General features: G+C 36.2%; 1 protein-coding gene across 4 annotated transcripts in view; it reads right to left on the bottom strand.

Moving 5' to 3' along the window:
- The window catches only part of OPHN1 (oligophrenin 1), a 731745-nt gene that overhangs the window by 432579 nt on the left and 286879 nt on the right, over positions 1–12287 (bottom strand). For all 4 annotated transcript variants that reach the window (XM_059051488.2, XM_067023139.1, XM_067023140.1 and 1 more), the window contains exon 4: positions 1962–2023. In XM_059051488.2, coding sequence (XP_058907471.1) covers positions 1962–2023 — 62 coding nt within the window. The remainder of the gene's footprint in view (positions 1–1961; positions 2024–12287) is intronic.

Below are 12287 nucleotides of genomic sequence, written 5' to 3'. Positions count from 1 at the left end.
ATAAGACATGGTATCATAAAATTTCCAGATGAGAACATAGGCAAAACATTCTTGGACATGAACCACAGTGATATTTTCTTAGATCAATCTCCCAAAGCAAAAGAAATAAAAGCAAAAATAAACAAATGGGATCTAATGAAACTTAAAAGTTTTTGCACGGCAAAGGAAACCATTGGCAAAAAGATAAGCCACAGACTGGAAAAATTTTTGCAAAGCACATTTCTGATAAAGAGCTGGCATCCAAAATATACAAAGAAATCTTAAAACTGAACAATAAGAAAACAAACAAACCAATTAAAAATAGGCAAAAGACCTGAATAGACAACTCACCAAAGATGATCTACAGGTGGCAAATAAGCATATGGAAAGATGTTCCAAATCAAATGTCATCAGGAAAACACAAATTACAACAGGAAAGATATACCATTACACACACATATTGAAATGGGTAAAATCCAAAACACAGCCAACATCAAATGCTGGTGAGCATGTGGAGCAACAATAACTCTCATTCAAGGCTGGTGAGAACACAAAATGGTAGTCACTTTGGAAGACAGTTTCTTACAAATCTAGACATATCACACAATCTGGCAATTGGATTCCTTGGAAATTAATCAAAAGAGTTGAACATTTACATCCACACAAAAATCTGCACACAAATGTGTATGGTAGGTTTTTCATAACTGCCAAAACTTGGGAGTAACCAAGATATCCTTCAATAAGTGTCGGGATGAACAAACTGTGGTACCTCCATATGATGGAATATATATTATAATATATGCATATATATTATTCAGTGACAAAAAGAAATGAGCTATCAAGCCATTAAAAGACATAGAGAAACTTTAAATGCATATTGCTAAGTCAAAAGAGCCTATCTGAAAAGGCTATATACTGTATGACTCCAACTGTATGATATTCTAGAAGAGGCAAAACACAGTAAAAAGATCAGTGTTTGCCAGGGGCTTGTATGTCAGAGAAGGAAGGGGGAATCACAGGGGATTTTTAGGGCAATGAAAATATTCTTTATGATGAAACTCTGATGGTGAATATATGTCATTAAGCATTTGTCAAAACCCATAAAATATTCAATATAGAGTGAACCCGAATGTAACTATGGACTTAATAATATTGCGTTGATGTTGGTTCATTAACTGAAACAAATGTACCACACATGCAAGATAATAATAGAGGAAACTGTACGGGGAGGGGTGGGGGGGAAGAAAGGGAGTACAGTTTACCCTTGAACAGTGCAAGGGTCAAGGGCACTGACCGCCCCCACACACTGTGTAGTCAAAAGTCTGCATATAACCTTACAGTCAGTCTTCCAGTGTCTGAGGTTCCACAACAATAGATTCAACTCAATTCGGATCATGTAGTACTGTAGTATTAATTGAAAAGCACCCACATATAAGTGGACACATACAGATCAAACCTGTGTCGTTCAAAGGGCAACTGTATATGAAATCTCTCTGCACTTTCCACTCAATTTTTCTGTAAAACGAAAACTGCTCTAAATATTAAAGTCTATTAATATTAACAAATTAAACTTTAAATATAAGGAAAATAAGTTTTCACATAGATTTAAATAAAACAATCATATGTCAAATATAAATAAATCCCACATTATTACTTCTAAAAGCACATAAACACATAAATAAATAATTTGTTTAAGAACACTAAAGACCACAATTTTTGTCAACATGTTCAACAGTCGAATTTAATGTCCTCTGAAATCTTATCTCACTGAAATGAATAGATTAATTTCCCTCTACCTAATGCTAAACTCTCAGGATGGGAACTTGAGATAGAATAACCAGATCGATTCCCTGTATTTACAGTACCCAGGTAATGATGAGACAGAAACTAAAACAACATAGTGTTACGCCAACCAATGAGGACAAGAAAACTTCCCAAGATCAGAAATGATCTTGGTTCTAGGTCCAGTGTTAATGACCTACCATCATCATCCTCTCGTTTTCTACTTCATTGAGCAATTCGGCAAATTCCTTGAAGGATTCGGCTGAAATGAAAGAATAAAAGATAAACCAAATTAATCATGGTACTTGATAGGCAAGTGGGCAGAAATCTATGGGACAAGAGATAGAGACCAGTGCCCCAAGACGATATGGCCACTAGAGGAAGATGTCAAATCTAAGGACAACAGAAGGAGTTCAGTACCTGCTGCATATTTATTTCCTTTTTCTTCTTTTGTTTTTGTTTTGCTAATGCTCCTACCCCAATTTTTTTCCTCCAGTTGTACTGAGATATAATCAACATATAACACTGTATAAGTTTAAGGTGACTTTGGCAAATGCTAAAAAAATATAAATGAGCATAAGGTTAAAAAAATGTTAAACATAGAGTTACCACATGATTCAGCAATTCCATGCCTAGGTATATTCCTAAAAGAACTGAAAACATATCCACACAAACAATTATATACAAATGTTGTTGACTGCATTATTCGTAATAGCCAGTAAATAGGAAGAATGAAAGTGTTCTTCAATTGCTGAATGGTTAAACAGTTGTGATAAAGCTATACAATGGAACAGTGTGTGGCAATGAAAAGAAACAAAGGATTGATACTCAATACAACATAGAATAAGTCTGAAAACATTATGCTCAGTGAAACAAGTCATTCACAAAAAGCCACATATTGTATGATTCTGTTTAAATGAAATGTCTAGACTACGCAAATCCAGAGAGACAAGAAGTAAATCAGTGGTTCACTGAATGTAGGGGGAAGGTGGGAATGGGGATTGATGCTAATGGGTTTGTGGTTTCTTTTGGGGGTGTGAAAATAATCTGGAATTGCATTGCAGTGATGCTTGCACAACTCTGTGAATATACTAAAAGCCACTTGGGTTTCCCTGGTGGCGCAGTGGTTGGGAGTCCGCCTACCAATGCAGGGGACACGGGTTTGTGCCCCGGTCCGGGAGGATCCCACATGCCGTGGAGCGGCTGGACCTGTGAGCCATGGCCACTGAGCCTGCACATCCAGAGCCTGCACGTCCGGATCCTGTGCTCCGCAATGGGAGGGGCCACAACAGTGAGAGGCCCGCGTACCACAAAAAAAATTAAAAAGCCACCGAGTTGCACACTTTTAAAGGGTGCATTTTATGTGTAAATAATATCTCAGTTTATAAAATAATGTAATCATTTAGCCAAAGCTCACTGAGAGGCATCCTTAGTATTGTTGAATTTTGAATTTTTTTCCTCATGAATAATGAAGCCTGATTCATTTTAAAAGCCTAGATTCCGGTAGTAGCAGCTCCTCCCATCTCTGTTTGATCATCTATTCAGATGCTATTTAGTAATCTATTCTTTGGTTACCTCTACCTGGAGGTGTGGGCAGTGTGAGATTGGCAAGATCTTAGCTCTGGCAGCAAGATGGATCTGAATTTGAAACCTAGTTCTGCAATTTATTTTCTGTGTGACCTTGAACACATTGCTTAGCCTCTTCTGAAGCTTAGTTTTCTCCTATTCAAATTAGGGATAATTACATGTTCCTAACAAATTTATTGTGAGGATTAAACCCTGAGTCAAAGGGCTTGACACAATTACATTTCACGAAGTCAAACTTTTCCTTTAAATGTTCCAATATTATATGCACTTGTGACATTTCCTTTAGAGGAAAACTGATCTTCCCCAGAAAAGTGCCAGAACTGGTAGTGAAATATAATAAGAAAAAGACAAAAGTCAGTAATTTTTAATATTTAAAGTTTAAAAATTAAAAAAAATTAAAAAGTAATTACAAGAGATTAGCTGGGGTTTACTGTTCTCTGTACTACAAAAACATGGTTTTGTTGTTGTCATTTTATTTGTTCAACCATTTTTTTTTCATTCAGTATAAGAACACACTCTCAGGTAATTAAGCTTTATTTCCTAACTCAACCTCTGGGTGTGCACTTCAACAATTGTATTGTGTCACAACAACTAGGCTTTTTGACACTTAGCAGATGAATCAGGGTTTAATTGTTATGAGGAGGGATGAAGCATTGTTATTTAAATTCCCCAGATTATTCTAACGTGTAGCCAGGGTTGAGTATGTCTGCCTTACATTCAAGAAGGAACAAAACTAACATTTTTTAAAAGGCTTTTCTGTGTGCTTGGAGCTGTGCATGTATTATCTTATTTAATCATTAAACAGCCCTGTGAAATGGGAATTATTATTTCTAGGTAAGGAAAGTGGGACTCAGAGAATTTGAGTAACTTGCCAAAGGTCACAGAGCTAGTAAGTCATATGAGCTTTTTATTTGAACACAGTGCTTCTAACACAAGGAAAATGACACTTAACACTTTATAAAATCTGCTGGAAACTAATTATTTCATTCTATATCCATAACCACTCTGAAGTAACAATTAGTAATATCCTCATTTTATGGGTGAGGAAATTGAGGCATTAAATGGATAAATTGAGAGTAATTTGTCTAGGTTGGTGAGAAGTGTGGAGTAGGGAACCAAACTCAGTTCTCAGGATTTTTGCACCATTTTTCTTTACAAAGCACATCCACTACTTCTTCCCCAATCTTTCCTTGTCTGTGAAATGAGAGAAATCCTAGCTACTCCTAAGGGTGGCTGTAAGGATTAAATGAAATATCAGATATGAAAGAACTCTCAGAAAACTGCAGGCCAAGATCCCTGATGTATATAGATGCAAAAATTCTCAAAAAAAATACTAGTAAGCAGAATTCAGCAGTACATTAAATGGACAATACACCATGATCAAGTGGGATTCATCTCTGGGATGCCAGGGTAGTTTTACATATGAATATCAATAAAACTGATACATCATATTAAAAGAATGAAAGACAAAAATTATGTTCATCTCAATAGATACAGAAAAAGCATTTGATGAAATACAACATCTGTTTGTCATTAAAAACTCTCAACAAATTAGGTACAGAAGGAACATACCTCAACATACTAAAGGCCATGTATGGCATGCCCACAGTTAACATCATACTCCATGGTGAAAGTCTGAAACTTTTCTTCTAGGATGAGGAACAAGACAAGGCTGCCCACTCTCACCACTCCTAATAAACACAGTACTGAAAGTCCTAGCCAGAGCAATCAGGCAAGGAAAATAAATAAATGGCATCAGAATTGGAAAGGAGGAAGGTAAATTGTCATTATTTGCAGATGACATGATTTTATATATAGAAAATCCTAAAGATTCCACCAAAAACCTGTTAGATATAATCAACAAATGCAGTAAAGTTACTGGATAGAAACCAACACACAAAATTCAGAAGAATTTCTATACACTAACAATGAGTTATCTGAAAAAGAAATAAAATGATCCAATTTACAATAATATCAAACAATAAAATATGTAGGAATAAATTTAACCAAGAAAGTGAAAAATCTCTACACTGAAAACTAAAAGAAACTGCAAAAGAAAACGAAGACACAAGTAAATGGAAGGACATCCTGTGTTCATGGATTGGAAAAATTAATATTGTTAAAATGAAAATACTACCTAGGGACATCTATAGAGTCAATGTAATCCCTATCAAGATCCCACTGGCATTTTTTTTTACAGCAGTAGAAAAATCAGTTCTAAAATTTGTGTGGCACCACAAAAGACTGCAAATAGCCAAAGTAATCCTGAGAAAGAGGAACAAAGCTGAAGACACCACACTTCCTGATTTCAAACTATATTTTAAATCTATAGTAATAAAAACTACACAGCATTTAAAAACAGATACCTATGGGACAAATTTGAGAGCCCGTAAATAAACCCATGCCAATACTGGACAAGAGAGCCAAGAATACTCAATGGAGAAATGACAGTTCTCCAATAAATGGTGATGGGAAAATTGGATATACACATGTAAAAGAATGAAACTAGACCTTATCTTACACCACTCACAAAAACTAATCTGTAATGGATTAAAGATCTAAATGTGAGACTGAAGCCAAAAATCTCCTAGAAGAAAATATAGGGGAAAAACTTCTCAACATTGGTCTTGGCAATGAGTTTTTAGATGTGACACCTAAAACACAAACAACAAAATTTAAAAATTCACAAGTGAGACTACATCAAACTAAAAAGATTCCACACAACAAAAGAAATGACTAACGAAATGAAAAGGCAACCTGTGGAATGGGAGGTAACATCTGCAAATCCTATATCTAATAAGGGAGTAATATCCAGGATATATAAAGAATTCATCAACTCAGTAACAAAAACAAACAAATAATTCAATTAACAATGGATGAAGGAACTGAATACACATTTTCCCAAAGAAGATATTGAAACAGCCAACAGATATATGAAAAGATGCCTGGAATCACTAATCATTAGGAAAAAGCAAATCAAAACCATGATGAGATATCAACTCATGCTTCTTAGCATGACTATCATTAAAATGATAAAAGGTATAAAGGTTGCAGACAAGATGGCAGAGTAGAAGGACTTGAGCTTATTTCCTTCCATGAAAACACCAAAATCACAACTGCTGAACAACAAGAGAAAAAGACTGGAAATTACCAAAAAAGATATTCTACATATAAAGACAAAGAAGAAACCACGAGATGGTAGAAGAGGCACACTCACTATACAATCAAATCCCATACCAACTGGGTGGGCAACCAACAAACTGGAAAATAAATATACAGCAGAGGTTCTCCCACAGGAGTGAGAGTTCAGAGCCCCACATCAGTCTCCCCAGTCTGGGGGTCAGGTATCAGGAAGAGAGTCACCAGAGCATTTATTTGAAGGCCAGTAGAGCTGAATTACAGGGACACCACAGGACTGGGCAAAATAGGAACTCCACCCTTGGAGGGCACACACAAGGTCTTGTGTGCACAGGGACACAGGAAAAAAGCAGTTACTTCGTAGGAGCCTGGGCCAGACCTACCAGCTGGTCTTGGTGGGTTTCCTGGGGAGCTTGGGGATGGCTGTGGATCACTGTGAGGGAAAAGGACATTGGTGGTGGAAGTACCAGGGAGTACTCATTGGAGTGAGCTCTCCTGGGGAGGCCAGAATTTTGTCAGCAAGACCTGATCCTACCAAACACGCTGTAGGCTCCAGTGCTGAGATGCATCAGGCCAAAGAACCAGAAGGGTAGGAATACAGCCCCACCCATCAGCAGACAGGCTGCTTTAGGTCTTCCTGAGCCCACAGCAGCATCTAAACACACCCCATTACATGGCCCTGCTCACCAAAGGGACAAGACCCAGCTCTACCAACCAGTGGACAGGCACAAGGTCCCCCCCACCACTATAGGGGTACCAGAAGGAGAAGAGAGCGAGAAAAGGCCTGAGAAAATAATTGAAGAGCTAATAGCTGAAAATGTCAGTAACAGGGAAAAGTAAATAGTCACCCAACTTCAGGTAGCACAGAGAGACCCAGGCAGGATAAACCCAAGGAGGAACATGCTGGGACACTTAGGAATCAGACTGAAAAAACTTAATGAAAATGTGGAAATATTAAAAGAAACAAGGGAAAGCCAACAAATAACATACAAGAGATTTCCCCATAAGGTTATGGGCTGATTTTTAGCAGAAAATTTACAGGCCAGGAGGGATGGAAGGCTCTCATTCAGATTTGACAGAGAAAACAAAAACTTTACAGACAAGCAAAAGCTAACAGAATTCAGCACCATTAAACCATCTTTAAAACAAATGCTAAAGGAAATTCTCGAGGCAGAAAAAAAAAGGCCAAACTAGAAAGAAGCAAATTATTAATGGGAAAGATTACAGGTAAAGGCAAACATATAGTAAAGGTAGGAAATCATCCACACACAATAAGATATCAAAACCAGCGATCGTAGGGAGAGTACAAATGCAGGTCAGTGGAAATGAATTTGAAATTAAGAGACCAGCAACATAAAAAATCCAGTATATATATATATATACATACATACACTGCAATACCAAAACCTAATGGTAAATACAAAACAAAATTCTGTAATAGATATATACACAAAAAAGGAAAAACAATCCAAACACAACAATAAAGACAGTCACCAAAACACAAGAGAAGAGAAAAAGAGGAAGGGAAGAAAAAAAACCTACAAAAACAAATCCAAAACAATTAACAAAATGGAAATAAGAACATACATAACAGTAATTAACTTAACTGTAAATGGGTTAAATGCTCTAACCATAAGACACAGACTGACTGAATGGATACAAAAACAATACCCATATATATGCTGCCTATAAGACCCATTTCAGATCTAGGGGCTCATACTGAAAGAGAGGGGATGGAAAAAGGTATTCCATGCAAAAATAAATCAAAAGAAAGCTGGAGGAGCAATACTCATCTCTAACAAAATAAGCTTTAAAATATAGACTGTTAAAAGAGACAAACAAGGACACTACATGTGGAGAAAAGGGAACACTCTTGCACTGTTGGTGGTAATGTAAATTGATACAGCCACTATGAAGAACAGTATGGAGGCTCCTTAAAAAACTAAAAATAGAACTACCATACAACCCAGCAATCCCACTACTGGGCATATACCCTGAGAAAACCATAATTGAAAAAGAGTCGTGGACCAAAATGTTCATTGCAGCTCTATTTACAATAGCCAGGACATGGAAGCAACCTAAATGTCCATCAACAGATGAATGGATAAAAAAGATGTGGCACATATATACAATGGAATATTACTCAGCCATAAAAATAAACGAAATTGAGTTATTTGTAGTGAGGTGGATGGACTTGGAGTCTGTCATACAGAGTGAAGTAAGTCAGAAGGAGAAAAACAAATACCGTATGCTAACACATATATATGGAATCAAAGAAAAAAATGTCATGAAGAGCCTAAGGATAGGACGGAAATAAAACACAGACTTATTAGAGCATGGACTTGAGGATATGGGGAGGGGAAGGGTAAGTTGTGACAAAGTGAGAGAGTGGCATGGACATATATACACTGCCAAACATAGGGTGGATAGCTAGTGGGAAGCAGCCGCATGGCACAGGGAGATAAGCTAGGTGGTTTGTGACCACCTAGAGGGGTGGGATAGGGAGGGTGGGAGGGAGGGTAATGCAAAAGGGAAGAGATATGGGAACATATGTATATGTATAACTGATTCACTTTGTTGTAAAGTAGAAACAAACACACCATTGTAAAGCAATTATACTCCAATAAAGATGTTAAAAAAAAAGAACATTATATAATGATCAAGGGAATCAATCCAAGAAGAAGAAGATCTAAAGAGTATAAATATATATGCAGTCAACATAGGAGCACCTCAGTATATAAGGCAAATGCTAACAGCCATAAAAGGAGAAACAGAGAGTAAAACAATAATTGTGTGGGAATTTAACACCCCACTTACACCAATGGACAGATCAATAAGGAATGACAGGCCTTAAATAACACATTAGACCACGTTAGACCATAACTGATATTTATAGAGCACTCCATCTGAAAGCAGCAGAATGCACCTTCTTTACAAGTGCACATGAAACATTCTACAGGATACATCACATGATGGGCCATAAAGCAAGCCTAGGTAAATTTAAGAAAATTAACATCTTATCAAGCATCTTTTCCTATCACAATGCTATGAGATCAGAAATCAACTACAACAAAAAAACTATAAAAAACACAAACATATGGAGGCTAAAAAATATGCTACTTAACAACCAATGGATCACTGAAGAAATCAAAGAGGAAATAAAAATATACCTAGAGACAAATGACAATGAAAACACAACAATCCAAAACCTATGGTACCAGCAAAAGCAGTTCTAAGAAAGTTTACAGCAATAATATCTTACCTACAGAAACAAAAAAATCGTAAATAAACAAGGTAAATTTACACCTAAAGCAACCTAAGAACAAAAAAATAGCCAAAGTTAGTAGAAGGAAAGAAATCATAAACAACAGAGAAGAAATAAATGAACTAGGGATGAAGAAAATAATAGAAAAGATTAATTAAACTAAAAGCTGATTCTTTGAAAAAATAAACAAAATTGATAAACCTTTAGCCAGACTTATCAAGAAAAACAGGGAGAGGACTCAAATCAATAAAAGTAGCATTGAAAAAACAATTACAACTGAAACCACATAAATGCAAAGTAACATAAGAGAAAACTACAAGCAAATATATGCCATTAAAATGGACAACCGAAAAAAATGGACAAATTTTTAGAAAGGTACAACATTCCAAGACTGAACCAAGAAGAAGTAGAAAATGTGAACAGAGCAATCACAAATATTGAAATGTAAATTGTGATTTTAAAACTCCCAACAAACAAAAGTCCAGGACCACACGGCTTCACAGGTGAATTCTATCAAAGATTTAGAGAAGAGTTAACACCTATCCTTCTGAAACTATTCCAAAAAATTGCAGAGGAATGAACACTCCCAAACTTATTCTATGAGGGCACCATAACCTTGATACCAAAACTACACAATATACCAGATAAATGAAAATGAAAGGCCAATATCACTGATAAATATAGACGCAAAAATCAAATCTCCAACATACTACCAGCAAACCAAATCCAACAATACATTGAAAGGATCATACAACATGATAAAGTGGAATTTATCCCAGGGATGAAAACATTTTTCAAAATCCAAAATTCAACCAGTGTCATACATCACATTAACCAACTGAAGAATATCAACCATATAATATTCTCCATAGATGCAAAAAAATCCTTTGACAAAATTCAACACACATTTATGATAAAAACTCTCCAGGAAGTGGGCATAGAGGGAACTTACCTCAACATAATAAAGGCCATATATGACAAACCTACAGCTAACATCATACTCAATGGTGAAAACCTGATAGCATTTCCTCCAAGATCATAAACAAGACAAGGATGATCACTCTCACCACTTCTATTCAACATAGTTTGGGAAGTCCTAGAAACAACAATCAGAGAAGAAAAAGAAATAAATGTGATCCAAATTGGAAAAGAAGAATTAAACTGTCACTGTTTGCAGACGACAGGATACTATACATAGGAAATCCTAAAGATGCCACCAGAAATCTACTGGAGCTCATAATGAATTCAGTAAAGTTGCAGGACACAAAGTTAATACACAGAAATCTGTTGAATATCTATACACTAACAACAAAATATCAGAAAGAGAAATTAAGGAAACAATCCCATGTACCATTGCATCAATAAGAATGAAATACATAGGAAAAATACCTAAGGTGGCAAAAGACCTGCACTCCACAAACTATAAGACACTGATGAAAGAAACTGAACATGACACAAACAGATGAAAAGATATACCACGTTCTTGGATTGGAAGATTCTATTTGGTCAAAATGACTATACTACCCAAGGTAATCTACAGGTTCAATGCAATCCCTACCAAATTACCAATGGCATTTTTTGCAGATCTAGAACAACAACAAAACATCTTAAAGGTTGTGTGGAAACACAAAAGACCCCGAATAGCCAAAGCAATCTTGAGAAACAAAAACCAAGCTGGAGGAATCAGGCTCCCTGACTTCATGCTACACTATACAGCTAAAAGAATCAAAAGAGGATGGTACTGGCACAAAGAAATACTTCTAGATCAATGGAACAAGATAGAAAGCCCAGAGATAAAATGACACACCTAGAGGCAATTACTCTATGACAAAGGAGGCAAGAATACAGAATGGAGAAATGACAGTCTCATCAATAAGAGGTGCTGGGAAAACTTGAAAGCCACATGTAAAAGAATGAAATCAGAACACTGTAACACCATACAAAAAAGTAAACAAATGGGACCTAATTAAACTCAAAAGCTGTTGCACAGAAAAGGAAACCATAAGGAAAATGAAAAGACAACACACAGAATGGGAGAAAAGATTTCCAAATGATGTAACTGACAAGGGATTGATGTCCAAAATGTACAAAAAGCTCATACAGCTCAATATCATAAAACAAGCAACCCAATCAAAAAATGGGCAGATCTAAATAAACATTTCTACAAAGAAGACATACAGATACCCAAAGAGCACATGAAAAGATGCTGAACATCTCTAATTATTAGAGAAATGCAAATCAAAACTGTAATGAGGTATCATCTCACACTGGGCAAAAAGTCTACAAACAATAAATGCTGGAGAAGGTGTGGAGAAAAGGAAACCCTCCTACACTGTTCGTGGGAATGTACAGGCACTATGGAGGACAGTATGGAAGTTCCTTAAAGAAACTAAATATAGAACTACTCTACAATCCAGCAATACCACTCCTGGGCATGTATCTGGAGAAAAACATACTTCAGTAAGGTATATGCACCCCAGTATTCACTACAGCACTATTTAAAATAGCCAAGACATGGAAGCAACCTAAATGTCCA

The sequence above is a fragment of the Kogia breviceps genome, chromosome X (genome assembly GCF_026419965.1).
Source record: "Kogia breviceps isolate mKogBre1 chromosome X, mKogBre1 haplotype 1, whole genome shotgun sequence".
Classification (NCBI taxonomy): domain Eukaryota; kingdom Metazoa; phylum Chordata; class Mammalia; order Artiodactyla; family Physeteridae; genus Kogia; species Kogia breviceps.
This window is presented reverse-complemented; position numbering and strand designations above follow the sequence as displayed.